General features: G+C 35.8%; 1 protein-coding gene across 1 annotated transcript; it reads right to left on the bottom strand.

Moving 5' to 3' along the window:
- Positions 1-13,497: 13,497 nt before the first annotated feature.
- Positions 13,498-15,913, bottom strand: LOC143424636 (uncharacterized). Its single transcript, XM_076896821.1, has 2 exons — positions 15,711-15,913; positions 13,498-13,945 (listed from the first exon to the last, which is right to left on the bottom strand). Exons 1-2 carry the CDS (start codon positions 15,911-15,913, stop codon positions 13,558-13,560), a joined length of 591 nt encoding a protein of 196 aa, XP_076752936.1. The 3' UTR covers positions 13,498-13,557.
- Positions 15,914-24,302: the final 8,389 nt, after the last annotated feature.

The raw sequence follows: 24,302 nt of genomic DNA on the forward strand, positions 1-24,302 counted from the left end.
CTGAGTGCTGAAACGAAGACCAGAGTGTTCACGTGGCCTGTAGACGCGCAGGCCAACTCCTGTCCTTAACTTCTGGCTCGCAAAACAAAAGGAATTCAAACGAACAATATACTATTGAGATGACTAAAATTCTCAAAAGTGATACAGTACGTGAGAGTGTCCGAATCAAATAAATTGAAATACAGTAGTGTCGTTCGTTGGCGTGACTGAGGTGCGCACAGTGATAACTGGTGAGACTTATCTGGTTACAAGATGCTTACTCTTTACTATACCGGTTTTAAATAATTTATCCCGGTTCTGTCGACCATTGTGCAAGAACCCCTATTTACGATCCTGTAAGAGGGCTTCCGCGATAAGATAGCGTAACAGCAACTTAGGGGCGCTAGGACGGACGATTAAAACTATAATAAAGACGTGGCTGTGGAAGGAACTGTGGATCAAATTGGATAGAGTGTGATAGATGGTGGGATTTATATAATTTCGGATATTTTTCGATTAGATATCTCGCTTTCTCTTCTTTCGCACGCTCGTATCGTCGGTTAAAGTACACTTGAATTAATAACAAATACTAGACCGAGAAAGTAACCTTACCTAATTTAAGTAAATTTACACTCTTTCTTTAGTCAGAGTTCAATTGATTTGATTAATTATATTCTCGAAGTTGTTTTCAACTGAACAAAATATCATTTATCTAAACTATCAAGGAAAGTAATTTTATTTGAACGGACGCGTTTTTACACCACAGAATTCTTACTTTAATCGAGTAAAATTTTCCATCGTAGCATCTTTACATTTATATTTATTCTAAACGCGTATGGTATACAAAACAATTTCAGGCAACATATTAAACCTCATTCAGCGATCTAGCGATATACACGTAAGTCGTCTCGTCATTTCTCACGTCCTCTGTTTCATTTACTCTGTTTTCATTCTTTTTTTTCTCTCTGTCATAATTTAAATCAACAGTTAACGTAATTGTAGTGCCACGAGGCCACTACGCACATCGTGTGCCACCAAAATACGGCTTCCACTCGTAAGGTTGCTATCGCGCAAATGATCATTAAAAATAAGGGAAAAAAAAGCATTTCTATTATTTTTCGGAAACCAGAATGTTTGTTTGTCATCATGTCATCATGTTTTTTGTACTCCGGTTGCAAATGGTTGCCCCAATTTGCTCTGACGATACGAAATTTAAATTTGATCTGGTAAGGTCAAGTTTTTAATTGTTATCGACTAGGACAATTAGATTCATTAAATTTCGTATTGCGAATTTCAGCTGACACGTTCTTATTCTTTTATATAATAATGCGAGTACTGTATATAGTATAAAAATGTAGTAATTTTAATTTTTTTATAAATACTATGTGATAAATTATTCACATTTAAGCTTATACCGCTTTCTCAGAGTGCTCTGGTACTAGCTCTGAAGAGAATAAAAACGAATTTAGTGTTATGTTGGTTGCAGAAAAAGGACAAAACGAAACAAGAAGGTTCCTAGATCATTTTAAAATTTGGATGCTGTCTGTAGTACGGAAATAGCGGTCGATAGTATTGTACATACTAATCGATTGAAATTGGAATCTTCAGTTATCGTTGGTGTACTAGCTATGCAAAAATAAATACGATCGAAAATAATGCAAGCAGTGCTTTCCATTTGATTCGAACCAAAAATCTTTATCGGTTAATGAATAATTAGGGTATCAAATGTTATGCGTGGAATATTGTTGAATGTGCGGATTGAATGAATTTTTCGCGTGAATGTTTTAAAACGATCAGTCAGTTGTGTTCATCATCCGTTTTTAGAGTAATATCTTAGTTGAAAAGAACTATCTAACGATTTAGAAATATCTTGTCACAATTCGAATTTCAAGAAATCAGTTTTCTCGAGTGTTACGATTCGTTCGATATATCGAGCGACAACGACTGTAATTCTATTACTGATTCTGAAGGTAATGTGTACGATGATGTCTATTTGTTAGTCAATTTTGAAAGATGCGGAAGGTCCGAAATGGTGATAGCGATGGCGAGATTACTGCGCGCAAACGTAAATAAAAATTTCATGAGATCAAGTTCAAAGCATACCGTAACGCGCTGCACCGTTTCTTAACGGTACTAATAATCTGACATTGAAGACAGAATTGAAGAAATTCGCCGGTGTTAGAGTAGGCTTATGGAAAATAATATTGCGATCATTTGAGTGTTAATTATGGAAATAAAAAACTGAGTTAATTTGACGCACTGCATCGAAACGAATTGTAATCTTGCAGTATCCAATGGGCAGATTTTTTTACCAATCACTGGTGATACAAGTTTAGTTTTCGGGTTTTCTACGCGCTATGTATAATTTTTATAGTGGGGGTTGATTGTGATCCGGGCTGTATTTAGCTTCTCCGTCAAGGCAACGATATGTTGGATATCAATGAGAATGAATTCTGAGAAGCACCTACACTGAATTTCCGGAGTTTAGATGAGTTATTCGAGCAGGACAACACGGTTATTCACACACCTCGAAGTTGAACTACCAAAACTATTACAGAAGTTAAGTAAGGAATGGTATCGCAGGAAAAATATTCCATCAATACAGTAATAGTATAAGGCACAATAATATTATTAGATAAAAAACACAATAAAATAGATCTATGTATTTAAGTTTTATATAAAGCTATTTTAATTGTACAGCAACAGAATGTTAACAGGAAATATTGTATTTCGATAATTATTTAAATTTGATGTTTCTGAACAAATTTGAGATGGAATAAGTTTCGCTAAACAATTCTGATGTCCCCTCAGAGGGAACATCCAAGTGCCGAATGTATGTGTAAGAAATATCGGGTAACAGGGTGCACGGACGGTCAACGAGGGCCGTGTGCATTTCCCTGTGGCATCGCCCCACTCCGGGGCCTAAACATACGAATGGGCCATGACGTTGAGGGTGTCCTCGAGGCTAGTACGAATGGCCTAAGAAGGCATTCTTGTATGAACCTTCGGGTGAATCAGAAATAAATACGCCCAGTAAACGTTGAGCAATCGAGTTTTTACTTTATTCTCATCTACATCCTACATATGATTGAATAAAACATTTTGATTATTTCTAATAAGCTTTGAATTTTATTAGTTGGAATCTGTAGATATTTCGTCGCAAGTTCGCCATTTTTAAATTGTCTATATTTTACCTTGAAACTATTCAGATGTCAGATTTTCGGTTTCAAAATAACAAAGGTATAACAGGCAGAAACTTGGCGGACTGTATCGTAGAGGTGCATAAGTAGATAGATCGCATCAAATTCAACGAGCGTACAGAACTGTACTAATTTCATACGATATCGATTTGTTCCAATTAAGTCGTCCTCTTCGAACCTCTCCTCTCGTTATTATCGCAAACTCTCACTGTGGCTGATAAAATGAAATATCTGTTATCGGGTGCCATCTAAATTAGTTTCTCACGCTATGTCTATGATTTCAAATAGAGATTCAGTCTTTTTATTCTCATCTTCCAAGCTATATTAAGAACTTGCATCCCTCGTGGTTAGACTGATTACGCTGAAACTAAAATTCTAAATACGCAAACTTGCGTACTCTATGTAGCTCGTTACTATTTCTTTCTACAATATATTCTTCGTTTGTTCCAATTATGTTCCAATTCTTCCTGTTTCACCAATTATCTATCTCATTCCATCGAATTCCCAAACTCCCCAACCGTTTTTACTGTCATATACCTATGAAAGAAACAAAAGTGTTACAATTTTGAATAATAAATCAGACAGTGTTTCGTTGTTCTCTATGTTGTTTGACAAGTACTGTTTTTTCGGATTTATTTTGTTCGAAGTTTAATTGAAGTTGATCTTCAATTTTTGTAATAGTACAAAGTGTATTTGGATATAAACAACATTTGTTTTGTACATTAATCCAAGTTCCGAAGGCAACATTAAATTTGTACCATTGTACTACTCTGACCGAGCTGTCGCGAAGTAAGACGAAGGACGCGATAACTGATGGTGCCGTTATAATTAACGAGCAATAGATTCCGTGTGAGAATAAGATTATCGTAAAAACTGGAGAACGTTTGTTAACTTTTAAGAGCAGATACTAGTGTAGAAATTTATTTAAATGTCGTTCAAAGTACAATAGCTGCAAACGGTTTCTCGGTTACTTATTGGTTTCTATTTGTCAAGATAATTGTTACAAAAAAAATATGAATATTTCCCCGTTATTCCGCGCATGTAATTAAACAACAAAGCAATTAAAACTGCTTTATGCAATCATCAATTGTTTCAACAATTTTGTAACTTTATAAATCTAAGATTATAAATCTAAGAATTTAGCTTTATAAATCTAAGAATTCACTTGTTGCTAGACACTGTTTGGCATTCTCGTAATAATTTCTTATTAAGTTTAAAGAAAATGAAATTCCCTTGAATAGCTAGTGTGTACGATGGGGTGTCTATTTAGCAAAATTTTAAAGGGTGAAGCTATGCAACTAAATATAAGTTATTGAATAAATAAGAGCAGAACTACAAATTTAGAAGGTTTTGAAGGCTATTCTAGAGTAAAAATATTACTAAAAAATGTTCAAAGTGGATAACGATTTCTTCACAACGATAGTGGAACAAATTTATTATTAATTTATTATGAGCGAAACAAGGTATTTATACAAGTATAAAAATATAGAAAATGTGTGAAACATTAAAACTTCAACGTGTGACGTGTACAGAAAAACGTACGTGTAAGAAAGAGACTCTCCGGTCTTAGGGAATAAGCCTACGGGAAATGATTATGCGGTCATTTAAGTGCTAAGGTAATTAAGGATCCACGTTTCGCAGAAAATCAAATCCAAATACTTGGATTCTAGTTTGCGAGGTAGTGGTGCGTGTGTGACAAGATGATGACTAAAATGAAGATAAAATAATTATACGTATCGAAACGAGAAAGTTTGTCTCGTTCGCGGAACGGGAGGGGGGGGGGGGGGGGGGGATGTTGCGCCGTTACTTGTTGGGCCGCGCGAACTATTTCTAAGGACCTCGGCGCTTATAAAGTTGCGTCACGCGACAGAATGCGTACGAGGTCTATAGATAGAAAAGCGGGAAACCGTTTCTGTGTACAGCCGATTTTCTCCGTAGCCGAAGATCGCGGACACGTAAAATAGAAACGTTCGACGGGGTGAGAGCGCGTTCACGCGCCTTCCTCGGCTCGCATACTAACGGGAATATGCAGGTGAAATAACACCGATGCACTTACTCGAAATCCGCTTTTTGCTCGCTTTGCTGGCACCGATCCAGATCGAATATTATTCCCGCCGACTGCTCGAGAATCGAGGAGAAACCAGGGCCCGTTTTGTTTCCTCCTCGAAGTCATCGTACTCGGCGATGCCCGCTCGGCCAGCCATTTTTTTTTGAACGATTTTTTCAACGACTTTTATTTTATTAAGTAAAAAATACTGTGGACAGTTCAATTTACTTATATTTGAAAAAGGTACACTTTTCGTTACTCTCCTTTTATACATTCATTCGTCGAACAATTTAGATTCTTTTCCACGGATTCTCATGCGTTCCCTTCTTTTCTTCTATACTCGAGATGAGAACCGATTCATAATTTTAGAAACGTTCATTTCTCGCACCCCATAATATATAATAAGTAAGGCGAATTACAGTTAACAATTTCCAGCTTTTCTAAGACATGGGCTGAATTTAAAGTATCTCTAAAAATGAATTTCTCCTTTTTACCCGTGGAATATTATTCGAAAAATCTGCCTTGCGAACACATTTCGAACATTAAGTACGTTCGAGAGTCCGTGGATTGAAGAATGATACAAACCACTCTGATGGATATATATTATAATACTAGTTGGCCAAAGATGTGGGTAACGGACATGGAAGCCTTGCGTGTCCTAAACTGACCGCAGTGACTCTAATAAATCGAAGGAACTTTAAACAATGTAATAAGGGGACTTGGACATTATGTAAGTGTATATAAAGTGTGTACGGCTCCTTCGCTATTATTGTGTTCGCCACGTGTATTTTTTTCTACGTTAAGAACTTTTACTAATTTCCTTGGCGACCCTCTCTATAAACAGCTGTTACAAAATAAAAAAGACTTGCGTGCATCCTAAATGATTTATTTTATTTTGACAAAATCAAATTTTTACACAAATCAATGGGAAGGATGTACTTGATAACAGAACTCAATAACCTCGAAACTCCACATTCAGTTTATTTCTCTGCTTTGTTAAAATAAAATTAACACGAAGATTCATCTATACACAAGCTTGGGAATGCAATTGGAAAGAGAAATTATAATACACATTATAATTTATTCGATATTTTTACGTAATATTTATTATTTTTTTATTTCATTCAAAATTTACTCACCAGTGTTAAATTATTAAGCCTCAAGCCCAACTAATAATTCAATGACTTCATATTGCAAATGACTATCGATATCTTCAACTTGAGCAGAAAGTGTCGCGATAATCCTGTCTGGGATAGCCATATTGTAATTACAAATATTATATTAATTCCAAACGAAAATCGCGTATACCGCGTTGCCGTCAATAAATTTGCGATTAAGTAGTTTGGTATTCATCAATCGCTAATCAACCCCTAATCAACCCCGTAGATCGGATCGGTCACTAGTTAGATTACATTAAAGGCTGGTTGAGTGTCGAAGAAAGAAGAATCTTTAAGAAATCCAACTCTTTCTTGTAAAAAGTAGTAGTCGATGTTAATCTATGTTTAGTTGATTGTTGACTGTTTGGTCTTGGTATAATTCGACATTAGTTACTATTTATCTTCGATTTCTGAAAGCAACAGATTTTTAATTAGATATTTTGGATTTACGATACGTCAATGGCTATTGAAGTAAACCATTAATACGATTTCTACCGATGTGTTTCGACAGTTTTCCGATTTAATGCAAATATTTTGGGAATAATTCTGAAAAACTTTTAGCTTCAGAATGAGATTGGAGGAAAAATATAGCACGTAATTAATTCGCGCGTTATTTATTGACGAAACGAAATGAAATAATGATCTAATAATATATCTAATTTTAAGCGAAAATTTCCAAAGGTGCCTTGGGTAGAAATAGGATTAAAAATGAAAATCATTACAAGTTTTATAGCAATCTTTAACGCCCTCCCCAATCTTCTCACTGACTCGAATTAACAAGTTCGATTAGAAAAAGTGATAAATATGAAATTGGAACTCTTCAAAAATAGATAATTGTAAGCGACCATAGCATAAACTTAGTTTAAATTGGTTCTGTTCCGAATAGAACGGAACAATATGTGAGTGCAGGCTTAAGCAAATCTCCCGCCTATCATTATTATAGGCATTAGTGTAGAAAGAGTTATTGTAACAATCCCCGAGGAATCTAACAGAAAGTTCAAATTTCAATTTGTGAAACTGATTGTAACGTTTTATAAATTTATTTTCAGATAAAGTTCTTTTCGCAAGTCCCCCTAAATGGTTAATGTTTGTTATTAACGCGTTGCTGATCGGTCACCAGTTTAACTCGCATTTTCATGCCCAAACCTCGTTGACCGATCACCACTTAACTGGTGTTTACACTTGCATTATCTATTACAATTTATGAAATTCAGCATGGCGCTTGAGCGCGTTTTGTCCTCAATTTGAAATCGAATTAAATGTCACACATTTTCATGAACAATAGTATTTATTAATTAATAATGTAATGCTTCCTTCATTCTCTGTAACTATCTCCCAACATTTGCACTTTCTCTTCGAAGAAAGTCGTAAGATAGTTTTTCTCTTCTTTCAGAGCATCAAATTACTTGCCATTGAAATTATTTTGCAAACTGTTGCCAACGTCCGAGAAGGAGCCGAGTGTAAAGGTTTAAAAACTATCTTCGTTTACTTTCGCGAATAAAGTACGCAATTTTCAAAAATAGCGTCGACAAGATCATATACAGGGATTCAATTTTTCAGAGATAGAATCAAATTTGTTATCATTCAAATTGTTTTGCAGAGACAGATGAAAATCTGAAGAGGCAAGATCACTTGAATGCAGCGAGAACAGATGGAAACACGGTCCAGTTTGTTTCGTTCTGTCAAAAACGTGCGCAACCCGTATTACCATTTAAATGGCGATTGAATGCAATCGAATTGTCAACATTTAGCCTCTCAGCTAATCAGGTTACAGTGGTAATTTATGGATTATTGTTCATTAGCTAAAAGTTCAGGGAAATACGTGTTTCGGAAAATGTTGAAATTGAATAAATTTAAACTCTGATCGCTAATCAATCCTAATGTCCCCTCAGAGAGGATATCCGATTGTGCGAAGGGTTAAAAGACTTTATTTTAAAGGGTTTTATTTTAGCACTGATTCCTCAAGCTATTAGTGATTACTAATCTAATCTATAAACTAAGGTATTCCATGGTGAAAACTACTTGGTATTTATAAAGTTAAGGGTGAATAAATTTTCAATACCAAGGTTAGCAGAGAGTGTAAAAAGAAGTTGACTTTCAGTTTCGTTTAAAAGTCGATGTATTTCTGACTTTACAATTTTCCTGATTCGTTTTAGATTTGATAGAACAGCAGAATGCAAACGTGTGTATAGGATAATAATACTCTTCGTAGTTTATAGGATAACATTTTAAGAGCCGCGTCACTCATTTTCGGATAAATAATGCAGAACCTTTCATTTGGTAATCCTGTTTTTTAGCTAGTGCTCTGAAAATATTTTAATAATTTTATATACTTTGTTCGCAATCATTTATGATTGATAATGTATTTAACAACTACAACAAATAAAATATAAAATAATATATATACACCTATTTATTGTTCGATTTGCAACAAATACGTCTGTATTTTTACCACGAAGGATCTCTAATGTCATTCGGTTATCTATTATACTTAAATCTTGCCATTTCAGCATCCCAGACATAGCTCGTTTGATAAACGCATAATTTTTTTTTCTGCAACCAAGTTGCTTTCACTGTACGAATATAATATTTTTAATGCACGGTGAGTATCATCAAGTAAGCATTTAATACTCGATGCATAAAAGTTGTCATTTTTTCGGCTGAAGTTTTAAATAGACGGAAAGATAATTTTGAATTGAACTTTTGAACAGATTTACTCAAACATTACAGACTCGATCAATTTAAATAAAAAGACTAACAAAGTAAAACTTCCTTTAAACAATACGTTGGAGGAGTTGAAATAAGCTTGGTTCGTAACTTGGTTCTTCTCTCAGTTCGATTTCAGCTGATTCCAAATTTATTTGTTCTTATTGCAATGTACGAGATATCAGTTCTTGAAACTCTTAACGTTGACGATAGAAAACTATATTTTCCATTCCAAAAACTCACTTTTCTCACCGAAGCTGCGTCCTCAGCTTACTTTAGCACAAAGCCTCGAAAAGAATCTATTAGGGTAAGCAAAATTAATCTACTTATTAACTATTATCACGAGACAGATTAAAACGTAGAAGTGATTAAAGAATATGCGAGCTCACTACAGATTCCATGAATAAAAGGTCAAATAAGTAAAAGTTAGTGTTTCATAGTATTCCATAGGATGAAGACCTAATAAATTTATTTCAAACTCCCACTTCAATACAAGTACATATCTATTTTGCCCTAAATCCCAATAGAATCGAGCAAAATAATTGTAGTGCCGATTAATAAATTTGTCTTCAATCACGTCTGGGAAACAGCGAAACAGTGACGTCTATAGCCACAAGGATGGATGGCGTCGAGTTTTCTCGGGGTGGGATGGGGTGGGTGGGGGGTGGTTCAAACGCTCTTAGTACGCAATCATATATCACGCTTCGTCTCGCGATACCGTTGGTTGATCTAGCTCAGCGTTCCCAAACTTTTCTTGTCTGAGAACACTTTTGAAATTTGTTTCTCTTCTCTGTCTCCTTCGTTGTAGCAAAGGATAACACAGATATGTCAGATAAACAAAATAAGAATTTATATTTGAATTTTTAGTAACAAACTAGTTTTCTTGTTCATAATTTTTCGTGGAATACTTTGTAATCGGAATACCAATGTTTCGCGGAACGCAGGTTGGGAAACTCTGGTCTAGCTGGTTACCTGCTCGTTACAGCCGTTTTCTTAACAACCACCTTTATCTTGCGTGCCTCTCGAGCAATTACGTGAGCGACAATTTCATCCACGATTCCGTTATCGGTGCACGCACGAATATTCGTTTAATGATGCGTCGCACGGTGTTTGCTCCACGGTGAAAAGTTACGTTTATCTGTCGTTTGATTGCCCGAAACGAACTGTCTTATACGACTGTTTGCTTTAAGACAAGTCTGACAAACAAATTCTTCTCGGTAACCTTTTACCATCTGCTAGCCAAGTCCAATTCTTTTAGTCAAAGATTAACATATTGAGTTGGCAATACGGTTTGCAAAAACCCGATAAAATTTCAAATATCCGGTTCTCGGTTTCTTATAAAGAGAAAAATCAGTTAACCGGTTTTTCTAATAAAGTATAAATAGACTGTTACCTTAAAATCAATTCAATAAAGACCTACCTTAAAAATAGCGAAGCTATGGAACAAGGAAGATAGATAAAAATGTACAACGCACAATTTGACAATCGGAATTATTTTTTATTTAAGAATGATATAAAATAGAAAGAAAAATAGCATAACTTTATTATTAATGTTTTATTATCTGAAGAGAATAGAAAAGTAATATAAAACATAGCTTATAAATTTTGTTTTTTAATCAAATAATGTTTAACGAAAACTAATGCATCCAACAGGTTATATTTCAATATTTGATACAGAAATTACCGCCGCACGAAAAAAGATCCGAAAAAAGATTAGTTAGAAACAAAACACCGGTTAATCGGTTCGCAAACTCTAGTTAGCAAGAAAGTATTTTCAGTGTTCATGTATAGATAGCGTTGTGATTGTGCTGGCAGTGTTACGACTTTCTCCCTTTGATACTTGATATCAGTCACAAGACTATCGAACAAAATGGAATATACAATATGTAATTAAATAAAGCCGAAAATAGTTGTTGCGTCGTTAATTTCTCCTCGTTTGTTTGCTCGGGTGGAATATCTTGGACGATCTTTTGCTGCTAGATTTTTGACTAGTTTATTTTACAAAATGTACACTTATATACAGGTTCGGAGTTCAGCAGTGAGCCAATCCGCGAGCTGCGTGATTCCGAGATGGTGGTGGTCGCTACCTTCCGGTAGGGGTAGGGCGGAACACGGAACACAACCGTTAGGGTAGCCTATTCGAGGCTAACGGGACCTAACGGGACCCCTGATTGGGTATTTTTGGGTTTATGATACGTCAATAGCTATTGAAGTAAAACATTAAGAGGTAGACTAAGTTTTCTAGCAACATTTTAATGCCTTCAAAGGTAACTAATTATAAGCGACCGTAGCATGAACTTGGCTTGACTATATGTTTCGAGGACGGAACATAGTTCCTTCCTAACCCAATAACCCTTTGTCATTCGCACAGCGCGCAGTAGGAAAGAGGAAAACGAAGAGTATCATGCACGAATCACCAAGAATAATAACGGAGGATTCGAAAAACTAACGATCCCGTTCACAAGAAAATAGTTGCTTCCAGTTAAATTTGAACATGATTTATTCTTTTGTTACAAAAAAGATGACTAGTGATTTTACTGTAATATATGATAAACGACTCGTAACGAGTAGGAACGCTGTTGAACGAGCACGGGCCAAAATATCTGTTAACGCTCAATTAGACATGCATTCCCCGCATATGCGCACGTATTATAATACTTTGTAGTTGAGCAGGTTTGGCTTGAACAATGTTCGTCTCTAATCATATACCAGCTAGGTGAAATAGTCACGCGTTACGATTATGTACACGTATGCGTGTACGAGAACGCAGCATTAGCAGAGACTATCATTAGACGGCAAGGCCGCGAGCAGGGCTGTAATCGTTGACAACCGGCCACCGGTTCCAATGATGTTACTACAACCGAGTTCGATGCCAGATGCCGTTTCGATCATCTTCTCTTCGCGCGAATACTTTCCCTCGCTCGCCGGAACTTTCAAGTTCGATCATTTTAATTGGCGAGGGGATTTCATTAAAATTACCATTTTAGATGTAAGCTGTGTTTAGTGCGAATTATAGATCTATTTCCAGTTCTACAAGTTTCAGGAATACGAGTTATCTTTTTTCTTATGCAAATTCATTTTTTTCATTGCAATTGTCTTTGGTACTCGTTCGAGTAATTATGTCTTAATCCTGTTTTTAATATTACTCAGCGCTTTATGCTCTGTCAGTTTATCAGAATGAGAAGAAACAACTTCATTGTCTCAAATGATCCATTAGAATATTAAAAGAAAGGGAAAGTAGCTTTTCTTCCGCATCTTTGCCTAAAATTTCATTTCACTCAATTCGTATATTTCAGTGGCGACAAATTAAATGATCAGTATTTGAATTCCGGTTAACTTGCGGTCAGTATTTTATTACCAAAATGGTCGATATAAAAATACTAAACGGCCAGTTAGGGGTTAGGTTAGTTAGTGAAATTAACAAACAGACAATGTAAAGTAAAAAAGACCTAGTATTAACACTTTGGTATCTACTGCGGACGTCGTACGACGCATTGCATGATCTTTTACAGTGCCCCGTGAGTGTCGTATGATATCCTTTAAATTTAAAATTACAGAAAAAATAAAAATAGAACAGTATTATCGAGTGGATCATAGAAATCAGTAATTAGACCTCTCTAGTACGCATAAAAATGAATTAAAATGACCAAGTGGCACGAAGTGCAACATCATAGACTCATTGTAAGTCGAGAAATAATTACGCTTACAAATACAAATTGGTATTTGTTTAGCTGCCAATGGGGGCTTCATATATTTTTAAAGAGTACTTCATATTAAAATACTGACCAAAAGCTGTTTTCCTCCAAATACAACAGTTTTACTTACGTACGAGAATATCATATTAAAAAATTGACAAAAGTAAAATGGAGTTATTTCATCGTAGTCGAAACATACTCGTAAAATTACAGTGTAAAATTTGATTAAAATTAAATTTCTCTTTCTCAGTATTCAGAAAATTGTTAATTTATTAAACACGCTGCTTGCCATATAAAAACATTGAAAATTTATTTCCATTACATAAAAAATAAACGTAATTCTCTAATTTTATATAGTTTTTATATAGTTATACGGAAAAGAGAGAAAAAAAAAGATAATGAAATAAAACGTTCACTAAAAAGAAAAGAAAAACTGTATATGCACGAGCGTCGAAGTTTTCCTGCAATTTCCCGTCGACCCGTTCTCTTCGTTGTTTTTGACGAGTTCGAACTATCCGCGACAGCCTGAAAAAGACAATCGCAGCGTCACCATTGACCCACGTGAACGTTACAGGACTTTTTCAGGCGAAACCATGAACGTGCACGACGTTGGTATACAAATAAAACATGTGTTTAAACAGGTAAATGCATTTAAATGGACTCGAGAGTGCGTTCTACTGCGTTGATGCAGCCGTTTGCTCGAGTCCGTTTTACCTTCTCTCTTGGGTCAATCTTTGCGTCTCGTATCGATCGCAAAACGAAGGCCAGCCAAATCACTCTTTCTGCTCCTCAGAATTTCCGGATAAAGTAGAATGGTTACTCTGCGGGGTTTCTTTCCCTAAGAGACTGTTGTTCTTCGAGGGTTGTTTAGTCACGTCGGTCAGCCGGACGCCTTCTACTTCCTGGGGTAGAGCCGGCCTCCTCTTTCTTCTGATGCGCCTCTTGCGCCTCTTCGATGGTCGCCTTCGCCGCGATCTTCTTCCACGCGATCTACGCCGCGATCTGCCCCTCCTGCGGCCACCGCTTTTCCGCCTCGATCCTCGCCTCGAACGAACCCTTCCTCTTCTACTTCTACCCGTCTTGCAAAGTATTTGGACGCCTGTGTCCCCGGCACTCGGACATTGCCCGTTCAGTATGTCTTGATTGTACGAGTAGTATCCTCTGCAAAATAATTGGTTGTAAGATAAAGGGAAATCATCGCATAACACAGTTTCGCTCTGATAAAATTCGTTTATTTCTCGCAAAGAATGCGAGGATGATGCCGAGGATAGTCGAAAGGTAAAAGAAAACGATTTTGAAAGTGAAGCGAAAGAAGCAGTCAATTAATAACAATTATCAAAATTCTGATGAGCTATTGCATTGTTCAAACGAATCCGAAGTGGAATGATATCACGAAACAATATGAATATTAGCCATTTTTCGTTGCGCAATGTGTATAGTAGAGAGAAAGAAACGGCTTAACCCGCAACTGCTACTATGATGATTTAGATACGCTCACACTGCAATCGGGTCAACAAATTGGCCGACTTACATGAGTAATACATTCTCATCATTCTAACAAATAATTATTAATAATTATATAGAAAACTTTATCTTACGACATTTACGACTTACAACAACTTTGAAAACTACAGCCTTAAAATAAGGAAAAGTAGAAAATGACAAACAAAAAGAAAAAGGGTCCAACCTTACGTGTACTTACTTATGATAATAATTTACCAGTAACAGTCTACACTTAGCTTAGACGTAATGGAAGAAAGCGTAACTATAAATGTTCACCGCTTAATTTCGATTTTAAATAATGAAAGCCTGTCAAATACATCCAATGAGGTGTATTTGACCTCAAACTTTAGGGGGAGACGTAATTTTTCGAACTTTTTTTCCGAAACACAGTCGTATATCAAAACAAATGTTCCATATTAATATAAACATAACATAATTATAAAATATTAACTTATTCACCACTGAATATTGTATAATACAATTATAAAAATAAATATTTCATGTTAGAGCAATTGATTCAGTCAGAAATTCGAACATTTTTCACGCAACGATAACGACAACGCGTTAATCATTATATTTATCGACACCAAAGACAACCACAAAATTACGTGTTTTCAAAATAAAGCTAGAGAAAGAATAACCGAATCACCTGGCGTTTGGCATTTCAGTATGACATTCCCGCGAAATTATAGCGACCCGAAATGTTTGGAACTTGCTTTCCGGGAAACGGTCGTTTTCGAATTACGTCCCTGTCGCGGTAAATTGCTATTACGCCAAGTGAAAGTTTTGTGCAACGTTTTCCTGAACCACGAGTGTGCAAATTTACTTCCCGTACAAAAGAGTTTTTGTTTGAGTCGCCAATTTCACGCTACGAAGATGAAACCATCTGTTACGATTGATTTCAATTCCGAAGCGAGTATTTGATCTTCAAAAAAATGTTCATTTTTAGAATCATCTGGCAGCATTTTCCATTTAACGTATGAAACTCCATGCGTAATCTGTCGAATTGCATATTCGTATAAATTTGGCATAAAGAGGCTGATGTAATGCATTCGTGAATTTTTATAAAAAGAGGGGATCCTGTAAAAATTGTGAAATATATAAATAGTACAACGTGTATCATCAATTTTATGTAAGAGATCGATTTAAACAATCAAACGACGAAGATGTAAACGTGAATAGACGAGCGATTAAGTTCAGACAATGCTTAAACGAATTCTCGAATATATGTATTTCCATCGCGCGCTGTTTATCATGCTAATCATTAGTAATCGTTAATGATGTTAATTGGAATTCACTTTCAAGGATTTGCTTAACGAGCGAAAATTTTTTATTTACGTGGATACGCTGAATGCAAATTGTGATGATATTTTGATGATACGGACAATTGCTCGTCGAGCAAGAGTTTTTTTTTGGAATTTACCCCTTTAGACGTTGAAGGATCCCATAAGTCACTCCTCGCTTCAAGGCAAGCTGAACGTGCCGCCTAATTTCGGAACCAGGTACATTGTACTCCTGAGCGATGTAATTGCTTATTTCCCGCGGAGTTGATCCTTGAATTGCCTGCAACTTACGTATAGCCTCGACGACCTGAGCTTCGATCCTTTGCGACTTTTTCACCGCCATTATTTCACGCTCTTCGATTCTTCCCAGATACGATCGAATTTAATTGCAATTTAAATACAATTGAAATAGCATGTCAATTTATTAATATAGTGGATACTTACGCGTAATAAATTTATAATTGCAAGTAAAAGACAACGTCTTTCGATTAATTTTTACTTAAAAATATTTCATTCTGTAATTCGTCTACTTTTTTCTTTTCTGATTATTTTCAACAAATCGCTGAGATTGTCGCACCAATAAGAAGCTTACTCGATTGCTCGTCTCGTATACATCTGATGGCGATATTTAGCGCGGAGATAATACAGACAAATAATAATTTATGATATCAAACATAGTTCTGTGCTGGATGTGAGTATAAATTTTAGCGATCGTGTCAAAATAATTAATTCCGGTTGATTGGGAATTGAAGAACGGGGTTTCCAAGAGACGATCGTCTTTGAGATTTGTACATTTACATATTAGATTTCGAATGAGAGCTGTTATACATTATAGAAATGAATTTTGTAAATATTCTATCTCACCGGTTAGCGGAGAAATTTTAAATGAAATATTATCTTGAAATAACGGTGCAAATTCCGTTGGAAACTTCTGGAACAACATATTCCATTGAATATATTATTATTTTATTTGTGAGTCAAACTAAATATTGTTTCAAAAAAATACAATTATTATTTTATGATATTAAAATGATAAATAATAGAAGTAACGAGATAGCAGAGAACGATCGATAATGAATTTGTAGATGTCGCGTAAAAGATTACAAAAACGTTGCGAAAGTACAGCCGCGAAATTTTAGGTTACAACAAACAAATTTTGTTACTACACAAATTATGAAAATAGACAGTGGTTCTTCAGAGGTGGAATTTAAGTTTGTAAATTTCTCTGGGAATGAATAAATTAGGCTAATACAATTAAGACTCGCCACTCTAGATTTGTCGTGCACTCTTATCCTATTACCCAAATAAATCCTACACTATGCGATCGTTTCGATACACCGACTTCTATAAATCATATTCTACTTCGCTGTTCTAAAATCACGAGTTACCACGCAAGCAATTATTTATGTCTCGCTTGAAAAGAAAATCTTTGAAATGAACATCTGATCTGAAATTATATCAAATTCCGATAGTTACAATTTTCTACCAAATTTAATCGTTCAACATTGTTATACATTTAACTTTGCGTTAGAAATTGGTATTATTTTCTTAAATAATAAATGCTGATTGCAATTCTTTTGTCAGATGAATTTTTACCAATTTCTCCTTTTGGTTTCTTTTTTTAATATTTAATATAACAACAACAACAACAACAATAATAATAATAATATTATGTTTAAAAATAAGAATTAAACTAGTGTTCGAATACCAGTGGGAGCACAATAGTAAATTATTCCTCCGCTCTGTGTCCGCTTTTTTCAACATGTCCACGCTATTCGCTCGTTTCGCAACTTTCAAATTTCGAAACTTTCATTTATACCAAAACTCGGAAGAAATAGTAAAAAATAATAAAAAATATTTTGCAACAGTGTATTTGTTGATCTTATTTCACTCAACAATTTTATTAATTAAATGCTGCACAATTTTTTGCAGTCAACGAATCGTAATTTTATAATTAGCTACGCTTCGGTAAAAAAAAAAGAGGCAAATTGATCGATTTCGATCTATTTCGTTTCGGTGTTCGAACATCTGTTCTCCTTCCGGATCGAATCGTCTCTTTTTCCCTCGGTTTGCTCGGACCCAAGCAGAAATAAAACAGTACCGAATAGCACCACAAGAGCACGGCAGACCTTTAAACAGTGACGTCATCGAAGCTGTTTTCTCATGCCTTCGTAAATATAGTACTCTTCCGGCTGTTTGACTTGCAAATTGCGAGTGCAATTAGAGGACCGTTCGAAAAATTGCTGTTCGAATTATCGCTGGGGCCGTGGCGAACAACGGAACGAGAGATTACGTGTACCAGAGTGCCATTTCTAAAATGGCATCTCCGGTAAAAAGTGGTCTTGATTGCCGTTTTTTAGCTGCACCTTACCATCTGTCCCGATATGCGGTAAAACAAGTGAAATTTGAATTTCTAAAAAAATTTACATTATTAAAAAGATACACATACTGGACAAATGAGGAAGATTCAAATAAAAGCTGAAACTTATTTAAATGGTATTTGTAATTGTACACGAGAGCCATGGACTGTTCTCATGATAGATTAATATAGTTAATGATCGTTTATATATGAGATATTGCTCTAACAGAGAGTAGCTCTAGTTTCGTCGGCTACTAATCAAATCACGTGAAAAGGTGTGGAAAATCGGCGGTGCCGTTATTTTTTTCACGCAGTCACTTTTCACTGATCAAGGCGATTATAAATTATCGATGGTTACGTAGAAATATATCGTAACGAATAATTGATGGGGCGGTCTCGTAAATACCACAAAAACACGTTCGTTCGTGGATCAGATTAGTCGAAACGAATCGATCCATTAATCCATTACCTTCGGTAACAGCCGAGCAGAATAATTACAACTTTCGATGCACGGTCGAGATAGCCGACTGGGAAAAAATGAAAATGTAATGTTAAATAAGAATTATAAATGGGACAGAATACGGATCCGATACGTTATGTAAGGTGTATGCAGGGATCGCGACATAAATAATTATTTACTTAAACGAGAAACAGGTATTTTTAAGAAAAAGTACTGCGTAGGTTGGACAATCTACGAATCGTTTATGCGTAACTTAAGCGAGTGTCGTTAATTGAAACGTGCGGGGATTGATCGATCTGATTTTCATAACGCTGCTCCCGTGATTATCGACGATAATTGAAAGCTCTTAGTTACGCCATGAGACCGTTACCGCACGTCGCCCATTAAATCTGTTTATGTTCCCTCGAAACGTGTCCAGTCAGCTGGAATTTAGTTACGACGACTCTCAAGCTCACATTTCTTATACGTGTAAATCACATCTCCGCTCATAAAGCAAAACTTTAATCACCTTCATTTCCATATAGTAATTGAAAATGAAATCGGCTCTTGCTAACCGAGGATGGTGATTTTTCCGTATTCGTTTCTTACGTACGGCCGTCGAGTTTAGTGTTTACAGAGAGACGATCGATTCCTGAGTCACTTTCCTGTTAATTTGCTCGTATCTAGCGGATTAACATTGGTTGTAGGCGAACAGGCGGCTTTCACGCACGGTTTGTTGCCTTTCGATGTACGAAGTCTGTATGCATTCGGATTATCTGTGAAATCTAATGAGCAACATTTAGGAAGAAGTTCCATTGTTAACCGTAATAAATAACGATAAGAAGAGTCTTCTTACAGTGTTGATGAGATCTCCTGTAGAGAGCAGCACGAACAGTGTCAGACTCTGCTGGCATCTGGCTCGGGTTCATGGAATTTCGTGACGCTATCGGAAATACTACCATCGGTACACGTAATAATCGCCGAAGAAAGAAACTCGAAACATATCACTTTGATACACTGTTTCATCATTTGCTTCTTTCCCCCTAAAGTAAACTTGTATGAACTTTTATATTTGTATAGACGAAAATTCTTAGATGAGTAAGAAAAAAACTCAATGTTTTTATCGTTTTTTCTTGTCTTTTATATATTTTGTCGCGAAATAGGGGTTCGTAGTTGAACCGTCGAATTATCGATAATCAATATTACTCGCAAATAGCAAGCATTTAAATAAATCGAACACTCGAGTTACAATATTGGAATACTATTTTTACATTACAGTAAGTGGTTTAAAGATTAGCCTTTTCCATTTCACATTTTAACATTATTAATTTAGTAAATATTTAATTTCAGTGATACATGCACCTTCAAAAGTAATAGATGTATAAATTAAAAAAAATTCAAAAAAAGATTTCCATAGAATTTTTATAATATATAGAAGTTTTTATCGTTAAATACGTACATGGTTGCAAACAAACATCGTTTAATGAATGATAATTTATATTGCGTAATAAAGATTGATAAAAAACGCATCGCGAGTGTCCCCGTACCTTTCAGCAGGAGAGCGGGAATCGAATGGAATACGCTTAAAAGTGGCGTATCGCATACTAGTTTAGACATAAAATAAAGTAAAACGAACGTATTGTCCACCTGTTGATGCATTTTTTTCGCGAAATAGCGCGAAATGAAATGGTTGATGAACGCGCAAGGACATGCACCGGCCGCGATGCATTCATCGGTGCGAGATCCGTGTACGGGTTGTTTGTTGTTAGCAGAGCGACGCGAGTTCCCGCATGAACCGATCATCAAAATAAGACTGAATTAGTCGAGCTTGGTTACAAAAATTGCCGTATTTAAATCGAACGAATATTACTGATACCTTAGCCACGTTGTTTTCGTAATACAGCCGTCATTATGAATGACATCGTTGCACCGATGCGAGCAAAGATAATTCGGTAAAACGCGTACTTATTTCAATTATATCAAATGAATTTCAGAGCCTGCACTTCTTAAATTATTCCATTTTAGATAAGTTTAGATAAGTTTAGATATGTTTTCTCGTGAAATTAAATTACACTGCTCACCTATTTATTCTCCTTCATCGGGTAGGCGATAACGATAATTTTGCGAATAACTCTGTTCAGCTTTATTAGCTCAGCTCCTCGATTCTCAACTCGCAGTCTCGAATTAATGGAAGATTATTGTGGAAAATACAAAGAATTTCTCCGACTTGGTCTCGAATCGGTAACAAGCGATCTCTTTGTTAATCGTTTGGATCCCACGTGGTGCGCGATCACGCTGTTCAGATTTCCGATCTGGAAAAGACCCGCTAAATTTTAGCGCAATGGATAAAATTATTGACGGTATTACTTCTTCTTACTGCCCATCATTTTCATCCGATAAGAACTAAAAATATTAACCAATAACACACACACACTTCATAAAATAACAAATTACAAATTGAAAATATTTTTCATTTTAAGAACAAGCACTATCTATATGAAAATAACAGTTAAAATTGATAGCACTAGGTGTTGAGAGCACAATATATCGCATAAGCTCATTTTCTTGTTTGCCTTACATTAACACGTTGAGAAGATTGCGCTTTCTTTTCCTTCGTTCGCTCGTAATCAATTAAATGAAGAATAATTTTCGAAGTGAAATCTAACGGAGTAAACAAGAATAAGGTAATCGGTACTGCGCGGAATTTGAGATCGAAACGGTTAAATCAGCCAGATAATCGTCTGCCATTTGTAACGCACGGGATGATTATTGGTCAGAAAGATGGATTCGACACGGCGCGGCGTAGCCGTCGGAACACGTCGGCCCGAGCGAAAGTGGTCGCATAAACGTCGAGAACGGAGAACGCACAGCCTAACGAATGTGGAGAGATCGGTGAACCGGAAGCGAAAGGCGCGCAGCTTCACGATTCGTTTGATACGAGCTGTACGCATAAGATCGCCAGCCTCCTGGCCTTTAATGCATCGCGAAACGCGAAGTCTCGTTCTTAATGCCCGATGCAACCTTTCCCTTTTCACGGGATTCGTATCTCGAATTGAACGGGACGTTCTCGGGATTTTTCGAATGTAACTTTGCAAAAACGAAAGTCTGTTCTAACGATTGCAGATCGATAAATTTACATTTTGTATACACGACGTTTCATCATCCGTTTCGTGTCACGTCGCAATCTTCCCGTTGCATTTCTTTCACGTTCAGCGAGAGCAATCGGGCACTTTTATCAAAATTCCATGAACACTTGCCGAAATTAGTTGGATAAACCCAAGCTCGTTTCGCTGTCGTTAACCAGTCCGAAGAGTATCTTGGCCAGCAATCGTAAACCGCATCGAGCAGCGGAGGAGTTCTGGAGACGCGGCCTTGCATACGACGAACGCAGTAGTGTGCAACGCGTTATGGCGGCGTTGCGTAAGCGTCAGGCATCTCATTCAATCGGGTTCTCCAAGTGTTACATCTGAGTCACCCTCTCGCTCGTGATTTATCGCAGACGACCGTTTGCGAATGTCCCGTGAAGAAAACTCCCGTGGTTGGATCGAACCGCGTTCTTTATCCAACCGCCAATCGTCTTCCTCGTTGAGTGCCTTTCAGATATTTCCAGAACTTTTAAATGGATTTTTCAACATTATGGTTTCGCGGGAAGTTTCATATTGTTCCGATTGGTAACAGTCCAACTTGAAATGTTAAACGATATTTGTCTCTACTGGTCTCTACGGGCGAACATGCGTCAATTTGACGCTTGAACGAAAACATACATTTCCATTAAGAAAACGACGTATCACTTAAATCACGCGTATTATTTCCCGTATACTTACGCCAAGACCGGCGATTTTCTCGTTTCAAAATGAAAAATCCACATAATGGTTTGTTCCGTCATCGTTGTGAAAAAATCATAATCCAGAAACAGAGCAGCGCATTGCTCTATGCTATGAACGTCTTCTGGTGAAATTTTTATTCTAGAATTGCTTTAAAAATGTTTCCAGATTTATGATTTTGACCTCCTATATCCAAACATCTTCATTTTCCGATTGTCCGCACTCATTTGAATTTATTAATCTATTAATTGCCTAGTTTTACGTTTGTGAACGGTAATCTCGTCATCGCTATCAACATTTCGGACGCACTCTTCAAAATTTTCTAGATAGAATTACAGTCGTTAACGCTCGATGTATCGGACAAATCGTCTGCGTAACACTCGAGAAAACTTATTTCTCTTACTAAAAAACTAAACTTATTTTCGTTAAATTAAATCCGGCAACGTGTGAATTCATTCGAATATTTTGTAATACCTAGTACCTACTGTTAGAGTAGACAATTTGAAACAGAGAACAGGGTTCAAGACGAGAAATCTCAATCAATTGTACACTATAAACTTACGAATGAAAATGAAAATATGATATATACACTTATAGAAAGTTTACATTATTCAATAATATTTTAGTACCAGCAATATTTCAATATTTTACGCGAATAACTTGGTAGTCGAAATATTCCAATCGCCTTTCAGGACACAACGTGCTTCTACTTAGGCAGAACATTTTAAATATTTTATCATGCTTTTGATTCGAATCAAACGGAAAGCACTGCTTGCACTGTCTTCTATCGCATTTCTTTTTGCGTAGCCAGATATCATTGAAGATTCTGTAAACAGGTGAATTCAATTTCGTCCAAACTGTACAATAATATCGACTGTTATTTCTGTACTACAAACAGCATTCAAATTTTAGAACGATCTGGGAATAGCGAACTAAATTTTGCCAATTTTTCTGCCTGTTTTTTCACGTTCATTTGATTCGAGAATCTCAATTTCATCCTCGTTTCGAATCACTTTGTTTTCGTTCTCTTCAGAGCTCGTGCTGAAACACTCGTCACGTATATTGACTATGATTTTTAGAATTTTACTGCCTCTAAAATAAACCTCAATACAGGAGCCGTTGTTTCTGAAAGTGACATAAGTCTGCTTTTTCTTATATTGAAACAATTTTAAAATATTTAAAAATATTGGGCAAACGTTCATTAATTCAGATGGTGTTTTTAGCACTATAACACTAAAATATTATTGTTAAATTTTATTATGTAATAATGTAATTAACAAGTGTTAAAGAAGATCCAGTGTAGAATAGATTCGGGGAAATCGAGTACAACACTTACTGAAAAACTGCAGAGATTTATTCAGACGGCGAGTTCTGCACGCAAGTAATGACTAGTATTTATTGTATGTGGTTGAGGGTGAGTAAGTCAAGATACAGCGCAAAGATCAACGGACAGGCAAAGGGCAAAGAAGTACAGGAGGCTTGAAATTTGAGAACTATGAATGAGATATTTGTGTTAAGAAGAGTTTATATCATCGTGTCGTCGATATTGTCAGAGAGTTGGTCGTGCTTAAAGAAAACAATCTTTTTAGTTACAAATCGATTACTTACCTACCACCTTCAATAATAATTTATAAGTTTCAATAGTAAATTATAAACAATCAAAACAGGAGTAAATTTAAGTCCATATTTTTATAAAAGTTGGCTTTTCAGAAGTGAATTTTTTAATGTAAAAAATAATAATTAAAATAACTCTAATTAAAAAGTTAACTATAATTAATAACTCTCAATTATACTATAAAAGAAAATATAAATAAGCAAGTGGTAAATGTAAATTATTTCGTTAATGCAACTAAACATAATGAATTCATTTATATTTGAAATTATTTTCTCCTTTACATTTAGCCCAGTGATGTATTCATTGTAAATTGAAGGTATGCAAGACAAACTGTTTAAAGTAAACTCTTTATATCGCAATATTTTTTTCTTGTTATAGATCATTCGTTTCAAGTTTTATAGCATAGTAATTTTGTTGAAATTTTTAGTCCTTCCGCGTTTTCCAAATAAAAGAATAACTTTAAGTGGTACATTTTTATTCCCATACAGGGATCTA

Source organism: Xylocopa sonorina, chromosome 6 (genome assembly GCF_050948175.1).
Source record: "Xylocopa sonorina isolate GNS202 chromosome 6, iyXylSono1_principal, whole genome shotgun sequence".
NCBI lineage: Eukaryota > Metazoa > Arthropoda > Insecta > Hymenoptera > Apidae > Xylocopa > Xylocopa sonorina.

Coding starts and splice junctions, on each gene's coding strand:
- LOC143424636 (XM_076896821.1), bottom strand. CDS start 15,913: ATGGCGGTGAAAAAGTCGCAAAGGATCGAAGCTCAGGTCGTCGAGGCT. Junction 13,946..15,710: donor ATCCTTCAACGTCTAAAGGG/GTAAATTCCAAA, acceptor ATTATTTTGCAG/AGGATACTACTCGTACAATC.